This window comes from Pocillopora damicornis, chromosome 12 (assembly GCF_964200805.1).
Source record: "Pocillopora damicornis chromosome 12, jaPocDami1.2, whole genome shotgun sequence".
Taxonomy (NCBI): Eukaryota; Metazoa; Cnidaria; class Anthozoa; order Scleractinia; family Pocilloporidae; genus Pocillopora; species Pocillopora damicornis.
In genome coordinates, this window is record NC_142681.1 from 2,206,755 (window position 1) to 2,223,433 (window position 16,679).

General features: G+C 36.8%; 1 protein-coding gene and 1 long non-coding RNA gene across 6 annotated transcripts; one reads left to right on the forward strand and one right to left on the reverse strand.

Moving 5' to 3' along the window:
- Positions 1-740: 740 nt before the first annotated feature.
- LOC113665514 (kinesin-like protein KIF12) lies at positions 741-16,595 on the reverse strand. Of its 5 annotated transcripts, none has more exons than XM_027181218.2 (25): positions 16,452-16,595; positions 15,700-16,308; positions 15,008-15,142; positions 13,581-13,659; positions 13,007-13,131; positions 12,408-12,483; positions 12,143-12,204; positions 11,671-11,761; positions 11,115-11,253; positions 10,320-10,411; positions 9,500-9,569; positions 6,829-6,912; positions 6,078-6,196; positions 5,566-5,670; positions 5,327-5,407; positions 4,984-5,092; positions 4,605-4,659; positions 4,409-4,480; positions 3,881-3,935; positions 3,723-3,775; positions 3,225-3,418; positions 2,739-2,900; positions 2,431-2,512; positions 1,482-1,750; positions 741-1,172 (listed from the first exon to the last, which is right to left on the reverse strand). In XM_027181218.2, exons 2-25 carry the CDS (start codon positions 15,840-15,842, stop codon positions 1,057-1,059), a joined length of 2,568 nt encoding a protein of 855 aa, XP_027037019.2. In that variant the 5' UTR covers positions 15,843-16,308; positions 16,452-16,595; the 3' UTR covers positions 741-1,056. The 5 variants fall into 5 exon arrangements, with proteins under 5 accessions (XP_027037019.2, XP_027037022.2, XP_027037021.2 ...); XM_027181221.2 differs by having other exon boundaries at positions 4,605-4,656; positions 16,452-16,586; XM_027181220.2 differs by having other exon boundaries at positions 9,500-9,566; positions 16,452-16,583.
- On the forward strand, positions 3,417-10,514 carry LOC149036065 (uncharacterized). The gene is made up of 3 exons (XR_016182010.1): positions 3,417-4,570; positions 9,986-10,090; positions 10,242-10,514. It is a non-coding gene; the product is annotated as an uncharacterized LOC149036065 (long non-coding RNA).
- Positions 16,596-16,679: the final 84 nt, after the last annotated feature.

Here is a 16,679-nt window from a genome sequence, read left to right on the forward strand (position 1 = left end):
TGAACTTGATGACGACTCGTGTTTTGATATTTAAAGAAGTAATATATACATATAAATGTTTATGTCATTATTCCTGCTCAGTAAGTGCGATTTAGTTTCATATGAACGCTTTGAAGTTCTATGACGGTAAGGGCTTCTATTAATGCCTTCCTCCTTCCTGTGTTATTTCCTTTTTGCTATTTTCTTTCTGTGTTATATTTTGCGTTTGTTATCCGCAGCCAGGCCACGTATAACATCATAAGCTTAACTGTTGTTGTTGTTTTCTACTCCTGATAATTACAATAACTTTACGTGTTTAGAGAAAGGAATATTTTTGTTGTCGTTTTCCACTCCTGATTACAACTGTTTGCTTAAACTCAAGATACAAGAGAAAAAACATGATATTTTGCAAGACTTTTTTCTATGAATGAGATAGGTGTAAGACGCTTCGTTACCATGAAGACTCTTAGAGCTGACGCTTTGCCTTCTGAGGTGTTTTATATAAGGGCTGCAAATCTGCCAAATCAATGGTTCAGCTGTACTTAGCCGAGAGCAATGAGAATCGTAAGACATCTACTTAAACCGTGCAAGGATGTCGCCTGCGTTTTACGGCTCGAGTTGTTCGATTAAGGTTCTATCCCTCGTTCCTTACGGCTCATTCAGCCCTCCGTTGGGAGAACGCTCAGGCTTTCATTAAGGTTACTGACTTCTTTCATTTGCCATATATCTTAGTTAGTGCAGTGGAGACATCAAGAAATTCATTGAAAATATCAAGTATATATCTTTAATTTTCATATAAATTATACATCAACTTAATATCTTAATTCTCTATGTACAACGGCGACGTAACGCCTAGAAATAGAATTCAGTAAATAATGATATAAATGCAAAAAATACAAATGAAAACTTTCCTAAAAGCTTTCCAGTACCATCCAGTCCTTCCTCATTTGTAAATTTATAACTTAGAGACGTGTAAAAGATCACATTTTCTCCATCCAGCGAGTCGCTAACATGTTTCTAGTAATATATTCGCGCATGATGTGCAATGGTGTAACTGTGCAATGCGATGACCGACTGTCATCTCGGTGGATTATTATTGTATCTGTTCTGGGTCATAAATCTGTGGTACTCTATTTGAGAGTCCAGCTGTTGAAGATCTTGCCTCGTACGTTCGGCTAACTGGCGATGCTCAGCTGTAACCAGAGATAACGTTACGAAATTAATGAAGGTACCACCCACCAAGACACTATTTGCTACCATATAAAAACCAAAGTTGGTCAAAACTACCTGTTTTTTCTTGTTATGACCCCCAAGCACCCCCTCATTTGGTCTTAACGAGTAAATGCCGCCAAACAGGGTCACTATGGTCTCTAGTTTTAAGTCGTAAGTCTTTTTACAGTCTTACTCAAATCAACAAGAAGAAAGAGCAATGATGTTCCACTGTGCACAAACTTAGCAGGCGACTGATAAGCACCTATGGGTTTGCGAATTATGATACCTACCCAACGCAGGGTTGTAACCTAATTGCATGTCATTTTCCACAGGCCCCCCGCCATTTGGTTGGCTATTGTAGTTCATTCCATCTACTAGAATTTGAGGATTCCGGTTTTCCATTGCAGCAGTTTTTTGATTTGCATCATTAGATTGAGGGTTTTTGCCTTCATTTTCCTTTGCTTCTTTGGCTTTCTTTTCTTTTTGAACAGCAAACATTCGAGCGTAGCTGTTACCAGCTTTTTGAGGGCGATCCGATGTTGAAACAGATCTTTTCTTGCTATGGGGAATCGAGAAAAAACATGAATGACGTTAACTATGAACAACAATAATAATAATAGTAATAATGATAATAACAATAATAGTAATAATAATAATAATAATAATAATAATAATAATTCTATGGAACATTTCGATCCAGGAAATCCTTTCACCTTTCGGAAATTTTCGAGAGATCAAAAACCAATGTTCATTAAGACGATACCCTTAAACTACTCTCGATAGAAATTTCTCTTTGATTGCTTGGGCCAAAGGAAAGAAGAAACCTCCAAAAGAAGGGTTTAAATAAACTGCAGAGGTTTGTTTGGATCAAAACCATTGCCGTGTGTTCCGCTAATTGATATGTGTTTGTCGTTCAATCAGGTTACATATAGAAAGTTTGTTTTCAAGGCTCGGTAACCAAAAGCTCGTAGTCCGTTCCCTAAGCTAAAAAAAAAACAGTGTGTCATCACTGATACATACGACTGAGATGTGTCACCGTTCCCTCCTTGACAAATGTATGTATTTCAACGTTTACAAAATGTTATGATAAAAAGTGCCACTCTCAAATCTAGTCCCAATTTACGAGATATACTATTGTTTTTAAAGGTGAACACTTCTATCACCTGCATGAGGCATTTTTGAGTGTCAGTTCAATCTGGTTACATATTAACTCAATTAAAACTAAACTACGGAACTCACGTGCTGGCTGTAGATTTTTGCTTGCTTGGAGGGTCTGAGGTGGTTCGAGCCTGCGGCGCTCTTTGGTGAACCCGATTAGATACTAAGAACGAAGAACGAAAGAAAAATATAAACATGAGGAACTGAACAACGGGGTGATGTGAATAAAAAATGATGACTAAGGTCATAAAAAGAGGGCTTTCCTTGGTCAATGACGAGGGAGAATTTAAAAAATGATAAACCTCGGTGTTAGCGAACCTTCCTTGTTATTGAAATACAAGATAGCGAAATTCATAAAAAATAACTACAATCAAATCATAATTTCTTACCAGGAATCACTTCCTGGGGCATGGCTTGCGCCTCCGGTACCTGCCTCCAGCCGCCTTGCCCGACATAGTTGGGATAAGGTCCATCTTGAATTGGCGGGAATCTCGTTGGCCCAAAGTTTGGGGGTAGATCTGATGCCGACCGTCGACGATCCTTAGACTGAGCTGAAATTTACAAACGATAAGTCATTTAGATAGAAGCGCCAATACCTTCGATCGACACTTTTAACGTTGCCTAACCGAGACAACTATATGACATACGTTCAGTGTGGGTTTGTCATTCATTGATGAGAAATATATTCTTTGAACGTGATGAAAACTTACAGTACTCTTGTAAGACAACGGTATTTTATCTTCTTGGAAAATAATTCATTATTTAGATTGATCAGAATGTTGGTTGGATATTTCACATGTATTGTTGTTAGATTGTTAGTCACTGAAAGACAAAACTTTTATGATGCAAGGACATAACAAGGGAGTTTTGCTTACTTGGCAGAGAGTTCCGTCTTTCGAAATGGCCTGGTTGCAGCTCTGATGCGAATTGCGAGGGGTGCGCACCGGCAGAGTGGACTGGGATCGTACTCATAAAGCGCTCCTCCGGGAGAGAACTGGTTCGTTCGACACCTCGTAACGACTCCACACCAGATAAAGTCCGTAAGGACATAGGCGATGATACGATCACTCTTCAGTGAAAAAAAAAAAAAGACAAATTAAGCTGTGTCGACAATGAAAAAGTTCAGTGACTTTTGCAAAAAAAAAAACAAAACAAAAAGATAGAAGCGACGTCATAATCTTGGATCAATACAAAGCGGGCATTGTCTTCAACAAGAGAGGATTATCTTCTCTTGTCTTAGATCGCTTCTTCTTAGCTAAAAGAAACAGCAAAGACTCTCAAAGGTTAACATTTTTAGATGATTTTGACGGATCATTTGCTTAGTTTGTGCGTGCTAATCGAAGTAGTTTTTGAGGCGGTGGTGTATGACTAACCTCTCTAGCTCCTCCAACTTCTTAGACAATCGATCATTTTCTCTTGACAAAACCTGGGTTACAAAAAGCAGAGTTAACGGAGATGAAAGCAAAAGTATGCTTGCTACATAAGATTATCATCGCAAAATTTTGTCATGAGCGTTCCCCAAGCCTCTTACCATTTGTTGCCTCGAGACTTCTTCTCGACTTTGAACAAGCTCAACGTTTCTTGTTCTGTAAAGAGGCGAAAGTGAGTTAGGTATTGAAGCCGAACCAATAAAAGCGAATATTCCCAATATTCGCTTTCGTAATCTATTTTCTGCAAAAATATATTTCTCAGAATTTTCGGAGACATTCACATATCTACTAAAGTAAGTTTAACGACCACTAACTGACAGTGTCACGCGAGTTAGATGAAAACATAATATGGTGATACTCTTTCTATACCACCTCAACGGGAACAACATAACACAGACTAACTTAAACAATTTTAAAGCGCTGCTTGAGCAAAGTTTAGAAAATTTAAACTCAGAGGTTAAACAGTTCACTTCGAAAAATTCGACACGGTTGACATGGGCGTTAATATCAAAAGTTTGCTTGGTTATTTTAGTACGCAATGGATGAAAGCACCAAGATATAAACTAAATTCACTGTCGACCAACCGAACTAAACGCACACCTGGTTCAAGTGCAACCAACAACTCTCACCTAAGGTTCTCGTTTTCCAGCATGTACTCTTGCAGCATATCGTATAAACCAGAGTTGGCTCCCGCGGCCATACTGAAACAACATCAAAGTCAAGATTTGAGAGGAAAAGACTTGAATCAGACCATCAACTAACAGTACAAAAGCCGGAAAGATGGAGATAAAGTAAGTCATAGGCAAAAGTAAGAAGATCACTTACAACGCAGTTGTAAGTCTTTGCGAATCTTCTCCAGGTTTAAGCTTTCCTTCATCTTCTAAGAGGCGAAGAAAGAGGAAAAGATAACAACGAAGACATCAAAAACTCTAATATTAGTTTAATCACATAATATCATGATAACAATCCAATCAAAAGTTAAAAACTACGCGTATCTTGTTTTTGGATCTGTTTGTTTAGCTTTATTAATCGTTATTTCTTCCTTCGTTCAATCTTATTTCATTATTCTTAACTTTCGTTGGTCTTCACACTCTTAGGGTTTTCTCCATTGCTTGCTGCTGAGCCTTCTTCGATGATTTTTCTCCGTTCAATAATTCTAACTAAGTGATTTACATCTCTAAATCAATCGCTTATTACTACTCACTTAGCGAAGGATCATTGAGCTTCGGTGTGCTACCGTCCTCTGTAACAATTGTCGTTTTACTTTCGTAGCTTGTTAAAGATGTTTGCGAGTCGCTGCTAGGTATTCCGAGCTAAGTGAAAGAAAAGAGGTCGGATAAAATCTTTTTAGCTATGGCTATATTTTTTTTCCTGCATAAACCTTAAGGGAGTCACAAGCAACAACTCCACTACTGTTAGTAGTTCTGTTTACATAATTTAATATTTAACTGTTCTTCTCCCCGGTTGGATGTACTTTTCAATTAGTGCTACCTCTAATTTCCTTATCAAAACCTACTAATACAGAATGGTCTCCACGTCGTTCTTACCTGTTGTCGGAAATAAGCATTTTCCGTTCTCAACAACTTTATTTCTCGCTTTAGACTTAAAATAAGCTTTTCTTTAGGATCCTAAAGAGAAAAATAACAACCTGAGTTGGTCAGTTCAACTGTCTTTATCTAGTGATGAAGGGCAAATAGCATTGATTTAAATAATAATTTTCACAAAGCACACTAAAAGTAGCGTATGTAAACCAGTAGGGAGTTTATGTAAGTTAGCATGAGCTTACCATATGCACTACAGGCTTGTTCTTTATTCGTTTGGCTCTGTGAGCGTATCTCAAAGTGTTTAAGGTGTCCTGCACCACATAGGAAGACGGCGAGATACATGCGATCTGAAATATTTTAACGCAGGAACAGATAATGCGTTAATTTTATGACAAGGAATAGTTCCGCACGGAAAACCCGAGGATCGAAAACAGAGTTGAGTAACCCAAGGATCGAAAATCAGTTTTTATGAACCCAAATTTTAGCGGTTCGTGTGTATCAATTCTAAGTGTGTTGAGGAGCTAATAAATACAGCAAAAGAACCCAAGAGAAGCCGTCACTCATTAAGACTTCTTGATTTAGCGATTTAACGTTATTCCCAAAGATAGCTTTACAAAAGGATACGCCCACTTAAATGATAAATCGGTGCACGTGTCACAAGGAACCAGTCTCATGAAAGTTCCAGACTTTTAAAAAAACAAACAAACAAAAATAAATAAAACATCAGAATTAAGATTATGGTGAATTGACTTACCATGAGGGTGATACCATCTCCACCAAGGCTGTCAGCCAGAAGTTTGGTGAGTTTGCTGTCACGATACGGAATGTGGCCGCTTTTTTTTCTTTGGTCACTCAAGGCAGAAATACAATTCCCTGATAGTGAAATGCTCGTTGAAATTATTCGATCGGGTCGAGTTAACATATGAATATATTTCAGCAATTCGAAAAATTTGAAGGACCAACAAATACTTAAGGATACAATGTAACATTTATTTTTGTGACACTTGGTATGCTGATCACGTCAAGGCAATCAATTCAATGCGGTTAACTTTCAGATGTTACTAAGGGAACTTTCTGACACGTGTTTTCTCCCGTAGCAAATAGTCGCTACATAACGGGTAGCAAAGGGTATGAACGAACATTGTGTGACACAAGTTTTCCACCATGAAACGTAATTAACGAAGCGTTAGAAAGAATACACTTATTTAATTCCCAATGCTCTGTAATAAATCTTTAAAACTGCAACAAAAACTTTTAAGTTGGGGCCTTGAAACGATTTACACGATTAACACAAAGAAACAAGCGCTCTGAAGGCCACGCTGACGACAAACATGTTTATCAACTTATTACAACATATCAGAGATACAACACAGAGCAGTTTACGTAGCAGGGGGCGAGTAGAGAGTCAGTAGGTGAGGGTGTCAGGAAATATTTGCTCACCTTCAACTAAGTGAACACTCAAAACACAGTTACGTGTTATAAGCCGAAACGTAAAGCCCACTAACCTAAAGTCAACAAGCTTTTATTGATATTTTGTGACTCAGTGAAAGTGCCTCCCACAGATTTTGTCTCTTTAACGCGTTCACTCCCTGCAGGAAAACGATACAATAAGAAAGTTAGCGAAGATCAGAAAAGATATCAAGCCATGCGATGTTGTTACTCAGTAAACTAAGTAATTGAAGCGATATTACTTTGATAAGTAATAAGTGTTGATAAATGTTGATTTAGAATGCAATCAAATCATCTTTTTTTTTCACTACTAGTTCACGACTACGATTTCTTGCAGAAGGGTCTGAACTATACTAAACAAGGAGTTTAATACGTCTTAAAAGTTATGTTGACGTTATAGAAGACAAACATCAACATTTAACGAAGGTTAATTGCCTAGAATTGTATTTGTGATGCTATGTAGATACGAAAAACTCAAAGGAATATAAATCATTATAAAAGATGGACAATTAAGGGGTTAATCTTACTCTAATAAATCCCTAACCTTACTTAAACTTACAAGTTAACTCCCGTCCTTGATAACTCGAGGCGAGTTAATTAGATATACTCATCTATTCAGCGTTTTCGGTACTAAGCACGTATAATGAATTTTACATATTTGACAAAGCAATCATCGAACCATAGAAGCCAATTCGATTAACGTCATTTATGCAGACTTAAACAAAACATACTTAATGCGCAAATGTGCCCTCGAGTCATCAGGTCAAAGTGACAATGATGTAAGGAATCAACAGAGCTTAATATGGTATTTATAGCCCTACTTCGTGATTACATATCGGTATGTTGTTCTCCATTGTTCTTTTCATCAAACCAATCACAAAGCTGCAGAACCTATCTCTGGCAATGTACAAAATATCCCTCTAACTATTTGAGAACAACATATAAATGTCACTTTCCTCTTTAGCTCCATTCGAAGAACAAAAGGGAATATGAGATAAAATTCCTTCCAATTTAATATTTTACTCTTTATCAATCATACCAGGGAAAACTTCATCTCTCATTCCAAAAACATTTCTAAGCTCTGAGTACTTAACCGAAATATCGGGTCGTGCTGCACGAGTTAAGATTTGCATGGACTCCTATCTTCTGACCATAAGGGGGGAAAGAACGGAAGCTCACGCCATAGCGTGATTTTCCTAGCGTTACATCACCTTAAAAATGCTCTCCTAGTATTTATTTTTTATATCAAACACGATGGTAAAACACCCGTTTAATCAAATCGGGCAGAAATGTTTAGGACTATCTTTTTCTGTAAGAAAACACACCACAGACAATGTGTAGACGCAGCCGAGACGTTCCTTGCTTGCAGACTCAGGAAGCTTAGGAAGGAGGGATGTAATCAGAACGAAATAAATTTCCTTTTTAGAGCACTTTGCAGCACTCCCCACGTTTTTTTTAATTGCCTTCATACAGACGGAGCGAGCGAAGCAGATCTGAAAACTGTGTAACTCTATTAAAAAAGTTTTTCAAGATACTTCACATTTTTACCTTGGATAATGTTCATTAAATTTTAGAGTAGAATGACCAAAGGCTTTTCAAAACGACAAGTAGCAATTCAGCTCAACCTTGATATATACTTTTTTAACTGAGGGCTAGGCAATCCCCTATTAGGCTACGTAAAAGGTGGTTTACAGTCAAGTCGCCCGAGAGTCATCTCGCCCGAAGTCATGTCGCCCGAAACCTGAGTCATGTTGCCCGAAATTTTAGTCATGTCGCCCGAAAAAAAAGGTAAAGCGCTCTTTGTTTCCGACGACACCAAGAAGATTCTTAAAGCGTTGTTCGTTCCTAACAACAAAGGGGAACGTTGTTCGTTTCCAACTACAAAATGCAGCGTTGTTCGTTTGGTATGTAATCGTTTCTTACTCACGGACGTTTCGTAAGCTTGAGAAATTTTTTCTTGGTTTCTAACAATACCATGAAGACTTGACTACACAGAAATCGATCATTTGTTCGGAATTGAAATATGTTTGAGTAACGATTATAAAAGCGTTGTTCGTTTCTAACAACAAAGGGAAGCGTTCTCCGTTTCAAACAAAAAAATGAAGCTTTGTTCGTTTGGTACGTACTCGTTTCTTACTCACGGACATTTCGTAAGCTTGAGAAACTGTTTCTTGGTTTCTAACTAAGCCATGAAGACTTTGATTACACAAGTTTCTCAAGCTTACGAAACGTCCGTGAGTAAGAAAAGATTACATACCAAACGAACAACGCTGCATTTTGTTGTTGGAAACGAACGTTTCCCTTTGTTGTTAGGAACGAACAACGCTTTAAGAATCTTCATGATGTTGTCGGAAACAAAGAGCGCTTTAGTGATAAAAAAATTTCTCAACGTTATTGCCTATTTACAGTCTGAAATTCAGATCTTTTTAGTATTTGTTTCTTTGGGCGACTTGACTTTTTTTCGGGCGACATGACTAAAATTTCGGGCAACATGACTCAGGTTTAGGGCGACATGACTTCGGGCGAGATGACTCTCAGGCGACTTGACCGGTTACCGTAAAAAGGTGTGACCAATTTCCAAAAATATTTTAAATACAAATAAGCAAAACGGAATTTTTCAAACCTTTTCGGTTTTAAAAGTCTCATTTCATTTTAGGAGCAAACAATTAAAAACTTATAAAGTGTTCTTGCAACTCAATTTTCTTGTTTTCTCAATTTTTCTCCTACCTGCTAAATCCACTAGACTTAGCTTTCCATGCTTAATCACAGGATAACCAGACTCATCTTCTGGGTCCTTCTATGTCGGAGGAAAGCGAAGCAACTGTTATTCACAACCAATTTCAAATTGAATAGAGAGAGATAAAAAGGGACTGAGAAGAACTTACAGCAACGAAAATTAAATTCTCAAACCCACACTAATGGCAGATTTACGTATTCATTGGACAGCATGACACAAAGATAACTTAAGAATGATGTGATGCGACACGATCAAATTCAACCCCAAACAAAACAGTTTAAATTTGCGTGAATCATTACTAATTCGTTGACTTTTCAAAACTTTAGATTATTCTTATAAACATAAGAAAACACAGACGAATGCAGAGGGAAAGCTGTAGGTCGATTTATTATTCAATTAATTTAAAACACTAAACCCTAAGTAGAAGGTATCTAATCATTGATTAAAGTACACCTGTACTTGACTTTTGTTTTCAGTGAGTGAATGACGTTTTCCAGTCCCTGCAAGACTTCGAAACGACAGTCCAAAGTAATAGGAGAAAAGACGAGAAACATGAGTCTTTCAACGAAGGACATGGCTTGGTATGTTAAGAATACCCATAGACTGAAACTAAAATCTGCTATCAAAAATGTTTGACACACTTGTTTAAACCATAAACTTCTGAAATTAATCCTAGTTCAACTGCACAACTACTCTTCATTTATTTTCTTAGTTTTTTCTCTCCCTCTGCAGCATTAAAGAGTCAGCACACATGCAAAGTGCAACATCCACCAAAAGTAACATTCAGTCCAAAAGGAAGCAAATGCTCACCGATTCAATATCAATGTAAACTGTGAGCATAGTGTGACTTCTACTGGAGTGATCATTCATTAAATGTGATCCAACATGACGGTTCCTCAGTCCTGAAAAAGCATTAAATATTGTTGACTTGAGAGGTGGTCAAACATGGTGGCATAAAAACAGAAACCCACTTAACAGAGTGCAAAAATAAATCAATTTGTAAACTGAAGTAGGTAGACTTACAGGAACTAATAATTAGAATTACTGGTATTTAAAATTTCTCATTTTCCTTTCTTTCATCTCCACCCTCAATTATACCATCATTGTTTCTATTTCATTCATGCTTTTACAATGGCAAATTGAATATTGCTGATTGCATTTCTTCTCCATTTCAGAATCTCTGACCAAACCCCTCAAAATTCCTGATTCCATCTATTCTCTTATCACTAAATGTTATTCTGAGCCCCCAAACCCATGAAAAAAAGATTGAGCATACAATAAATTAGGGGAAGTGTTGGATGAATGGAAAGAGATGGGTAGAAAGAACCACTTTCTACTTATAACAACCTCATCTCCTCTACAATGGCAAAATCTTGAGATTACCAGGGAGGTTATGTTGATGAGTCAAAGTATCCTTGCTGAGGTTGAAATTTCACATTGCTTAACTTTTATTTTATTTTGGATTTCCATACAGCTTGTATTGTATGGAATTTGTCATACATGTTGAACATAATTTGTAACTGATATCCCATGGCCTGTATAGCTAACTGTTAAAAATTTGGTTTTGGTCAGTGCTTACTGACATATGAAGGCTTCTTTACATACCTTCTTCCAACACAGCAGCAAGATCATCCACTGTGTCACACTCAACAAAAAACAAGTTCTCAACATAGAATCCCCTGTCTCTGGCCCAGCGTACAGGAAGCGAGTCTCTTGCACTTGAGGGGTTAAGCAAATCCTGTACCTATTGAAAATATAGGGCCAGAATCATTGTTTAATATATCTTTTTCATTTTATACTTTGCGTCATTGGATTTATAAACCAGCACTAAGAATGTTAATGCATACACACACTTCAAAAGGTTGTCAATTGTTACATTTTATTCAAAAAAGCTAGTACATACTGAAATGAAAACTCTAATAGAGTCTGAGATACCCTTATTAATCAATATATACTTAAAATATGGGGAAAATAAATTTTGTACATCTCTTAGGGTAAAACTTCATATTTTCACATTTGAGCTATTTTCTCCCAAAATGTATACTGGTGTATTTTACCTAGCTGGAGGTCATCTTTCTTCTGGGAAAAACAAAAAAATATCTATTATTATACTCTCTTTTAAATTTTTAGAGAGAGTGTCACATTCTGCACTGTTCCATACCTTTTCATTATACACTTCAAGATACGATGCTTTAAGGGTGTACTCGACATCAGCACTGCTATCCATCAGCTCAAAGAGATACTGGAAAGACCTGAGAAATTATTATCATAATTTAAAAAATTGATAATATTAATGTTTTCTGTTGGGTTTGATAGAGGTAAGTCACTGATAAATCGCTTCATATGTGAATATCATTGCCATTATACTTAAGAACAAAAATACAAACCAGCTGAAGTGAAACAAACAACAAACAAACAAAGAAAATACCAAACTTGATTTTGTGGGATATATCCATGAGTCGAATACTACAATACCCTGGAATTAGCAAACAAGTCATCTAATCTCTCACTCACTTCTCATTATGCCCAATGGCATGTAGGGGAGGGGCAAAGGTTAAAGGGTAGGAGCCTGCCTGAGCTATAGCCTAAAAGGGGTCAGTTCAGTCAATGCTCACAAGTACTGTCCCACAAACCTTTCTATCAGTCCTTGCATGTCTGGATCTGGAATGAAACTATCCATGTGTGCAGTATCTTCCTGTTGTGTTAAACAAAACATAAAGTACATTTAATGCATTACCATTGCTTTTAGCTCAGTATTGCACAACAGAACTTGACTACAATTATAGATGAAAAATTATCCACTTCTGAACACACAAGGCAACATTGTTAGGAAGAAGTTTGAAGATAAGAGTGGTGGGAATCTCAAAACTGAATTCATATCATGTGCTGCACGGTTACCTGATTAAGTGGTCCAGTGATTGTATATGTTTTCCCTGAGCCAGTCTGACCATAAGCAAAGGCTGTACAGGAATATCTTTTGGGAAAGGAGAAACTAACATTTGAAATCAATATATAGATTATCTCAACTTGCCTTCCTCTCTCCCAATCTTTCCTTTTTTTTACACATCAATGTCTATAAGCATTTATATAGTGAACAATGCTCATTTACAAATGGGATTATCAGCTAATGTTACAGATAAACTTAAGGAATTCTGTTGTAGATAAAGTTAAGAAATTGTGGGAGCAGTATATATATGATATATTGATATCTATGAAAAAAATATGATTTATATTGCAGTGCATATGTTCAGTTATTGATCAGATGACCTTTAAATGTGGCAAGAACAAAAGAGGTGCACACAAGGTATAGCTGAGCATGTCAATAATTTGAAATCCTTAGTGATATATTACTGAATAGATGCAAGGCATCATTAAATCTATTTGTTCTATAAATTGGGTGTCCGTTCCCAAACAGATCACTTTTGATCAATCAAAAGGGGTGTATAATTCAGCTGATCATATTTTGTATCTAAAGTATTAAACAAATTAATACAAACCCCTGCACAGACATCTCAACCAAATGTTTAATGCCACACCCTTCAAACATGTCTTGCTGAGAGGTTTCTTCTCCAAAAGCTGCATTGAAGGTAAAAGGCTTGATCTGACCAAAACTGTTATCAATCTGCACCAAATAAGAATCAAAAGATAAGAAATTGGCCTAGAAATCTCTTGTCATAGGTCATATCTTATCATATGACAATTTTACAATTCAGGATGCACTGTACAGTATTTAACAATAATCTTTTGAAAACCTATGGCACAAAGTAAAATTCCGGAATAAGCTAATGGTCTACAGGAGGTGGGGTGGGCTTCTTTGTAATTAAACCAATCAGAAAATATTATGCTATCTAAAGGAAAATCTATTGTTGCTTGTTTCAACTTCAACATTTGAATTCTCAGAGACCTACATTGGTAATCTGCCCTTCAAATGGAAATGGACCACTTCCCCCAAGAAAGGAAAAACAAATGACCCCCCCACTGAGAATAACTCTAATGATACTTGATATCAGTTACAATGTTTAACTCCATTATAAACTTAAAATAACAATATATAATAATTGGTCAACTAACCCAAACAGCTCCATCCCCAGGCAGCTTCAAGACATTTTTATCCCCTCTTTCTCTCTCAGCAAGATTCAAAGGACGTGCTCTAATGATAGCCAAACAAGAGATTTCAGATATTTATTTGGTCAGTTACAGAGAAGCCAACCTTTCAATCTAGAGATTTCTGATTTTGGATCACACCTCCTCTGGCCCCTAAAAATTTTTAATCTTAGTTGATTGCTTACGCCCAGTCTCTCTCCACAACTTACTACTAATGTATGTGCTGTTTCATAATCCCAAGATTAATATACAACAATTCCTTAACTAAGATCCTATATTTGTTTGAAAAGAGACTAAATTTAAATGTTTTACACCTTCTCAAGAAAAAAAAAAATTAATGGAAGATAAGAGTTGTAGTAAACTGTTTTGGAGACCGTAAGATTAGTTTTGTATCCAGGAGGCTCTTGGATAATCTGGGAAAGTTAACATAAATGTAGAACTTAATGAAAATGTTGTCATTCTGAACAAAGGGCAATGACATCAAAACAAAATAGTTCAAAATTCAATTTAGTGCAAAGCCTTAGATTAAATCTAGGGACCTAAGTGTTTACTTTCAGGTATTTGGCAATTAAGATTTTGCATAAAAATGGCTAATGACTATGTAAAATAGCAAATCAGTTAGGTTCACACAGCTACAAGCCCAAAATGGGAAAATGGGTAAACACAAAACATCTTTTTTCTTGCAAACTAAACACAATTATTCATATATGAATACCCTGATGTGAGCATTCCCTGAAGATAATGTAGTTTGTTTATGAGGGATTCAACCACCTTAGTAGTGATTAAATGATTTTTTAATGGCAAATATTAAAGTATTCATGCTTGGGGTAATTAATGGAAAGCTTTGCATCTTTTTTCTCTACCAACCACAGCACTTAAATTTAACCTAGGGAAAGAATAATTTAATTTTAAAAAAAACTAGCATCTGCAAGACTCGTGAGTTTTCACATGGACTAATTTCATGTAGGACCATTTACCATCTCTTGTGATATTCTTTCTTTTGAGCCCAAAATCATGCAACTTTATTTAATTTTCCGGAAAATGGTTAGAGAAGTACCAACAAAATCTAGAAAAAGGGATGTGTATTTTCAAAGTTATCATCAACCTGATTAGAAGTAATAGTCAAAAGCAAAATTCATATGGTGGACTGGATAATCATGCCGAAAGATCATCCATTAAATACATGTAGTCATTGTCATCACCTTTGTAAGATTAAAATTATGATTAAAATCAAAACTAAACTGAACTTTGCGAGCTTTGAGGGCAGCTGTCGAAAAATTTGATGGTCCGCTGTAATTAACTAAATCGAACGCAAGTGGGATGGTCACGAAATATGACAAGGGCTATCACCGAAAAGTAAACAAACACCTAGCATCCAAACTTAATTTACCCACCTTGCTACGACTCTAACGTTATCTAAGGCTTCAATTTCGCCATCGCTTCCTGTAGTTGTTGCTGAGCGAGTTGATAACCCAGAACCCAGTGTTGAAGAGCGAGATGACCTCGCTGACGTTGATTGGCTTGCAGCACTGAGAAAAAAATTGTCAGAGCAAATGTAAACAACGTTGTTTTCTGACTTAATATTTTTGCAACTTTAATGATTTTTAAATGAGGCTTTAGTTCTTTGAATAAATTACTAATTTTCTTTGCTTTGATCCATTTGCTTCATTTCCTGCTCATAGAAAGGTGAATAAAAGAGTGGACTATTGGCTGTACTAAAATTAGCCTTTGAATTCTAGTTTTGGGAGGCGACATTGTTGAGAGGAAATCCAGCTGTTTTTTCACAGCGCAAGTAATCTTTTCTCGATAAACACGACAGTAGCTTTGGCAGCTGCAAACAGAAGCCTCTATTAGAATATGAAACTATAAGTTTTCGATTACATTTGATAAAACGAACAACTAGGTAAATTTCATAGAAAATCCTGCAGGCAAAAAATGTCTGTGATTAAGAAAAAAAATTGTATTATCCTAAAAAGTACAAGATCGATCGCAAACAAAAAATAGGAGGGCAGTGATTTTTAAACGATTACTTAATAAACATGTTTTCAGTTAGCACATAGACTTGTCCAAAATTGAATTAACTTACCTGTTAACCGAAGGAGTACCGCTTGGAGAGTCCGAGTCATAAAAGGGAGGTGATCTATCCTCCGCAGAGTTTGGGTTCAACTCGCCGCGATTTCTGCGATAATCGTCAGAATTTAACTGTTCCATCTCATGGCTCTTAGCCATTCCACTTCAACGATGATTATAATAATTAGTACGGGCCATTAAACACGGGAAGAAGATCAAATTCTCACCACAAACTAACTGGGAAGATTTCAACGTGAGATTATTAGAAGCACGGTCGTTACTGAAATACGATCCTCCTGTTCAGTGACAGATAGTGGTGTATCACAACGTCAAGTGTTTATATGGCCTATGGCTACTATCTTATGTTTTTACTGTGTAAGTCGAAGTTAAGTGATCCGTTTACTTTACTTGTCGAGTCTAAAATTCTCTGCTTGAGTTGGAATTGACGTCAAAATTGTGTTCCGAAAGCGTGACTGAGGCACCCAAGCAGATCCTCGCAAACTGTCCTCCTGAAAAGTTTCGTCCTAAAAGATTGCCCATCGGCTGTACCCAAAACCTCCTTTGGGTCTATCACCTTAGAGACTGACGCCTTCTGCTAGAATGTTGGAGCCCAGTGCAAAATCTCCTGAAAAGTGATTACAGATCGCAAAACATTCACCTCAGTGAAAAGAGAAAAAATCGGAAAGGAAACGCAATTTGCACCTAGAGTTTTAAGCGCTAAATCAATCACTCCCTCGAGACAAAATAAAATTTAAAAAGCGATCTTACCCTGTCTGTTGACAAAGGCACAAAAGATTTGTCACGTTGCCTCTGCAATTAGGAATTCTAAGTACAAAGAACGATGAACAACTTATCACAAAAGGATGACAAATTCTCACATGCGATATGCGATAACACAATAACGGTTACCATAGGAACGCACTTGAGCCGCAAAGCGTGGGTAAACAAATTACCTGCTTAAAGGGGCCCTGAATGAAAGAAAATCACAGTCATCCG

Excerpts from the sequence above, each read along its gene's own strand:
- LOC113665514 (XM_027181218.2), bottom strand. The coding sequence starts at position 15,842 with ATGGCTAAGAGCCATGAGATGGAACAGTTAAATTCTGACGATTATCGC. Across the intron at positions 12,484-13,006 it reads GTTGAGATGTCTGTGCAGGG|ATATTCCTGTACAGCCTTTG; the intron begins GTTTGTATTAAT and ends CTTTCCCAAAAG. Across the intron at positions 2,513-2,738 it reads GCCCCAGGAAGTGATTCCTG|TATCTAATCGGGTTCACCAA; the intron begins GTAAGAAATTAT and ends CTTCGTTCTTAG.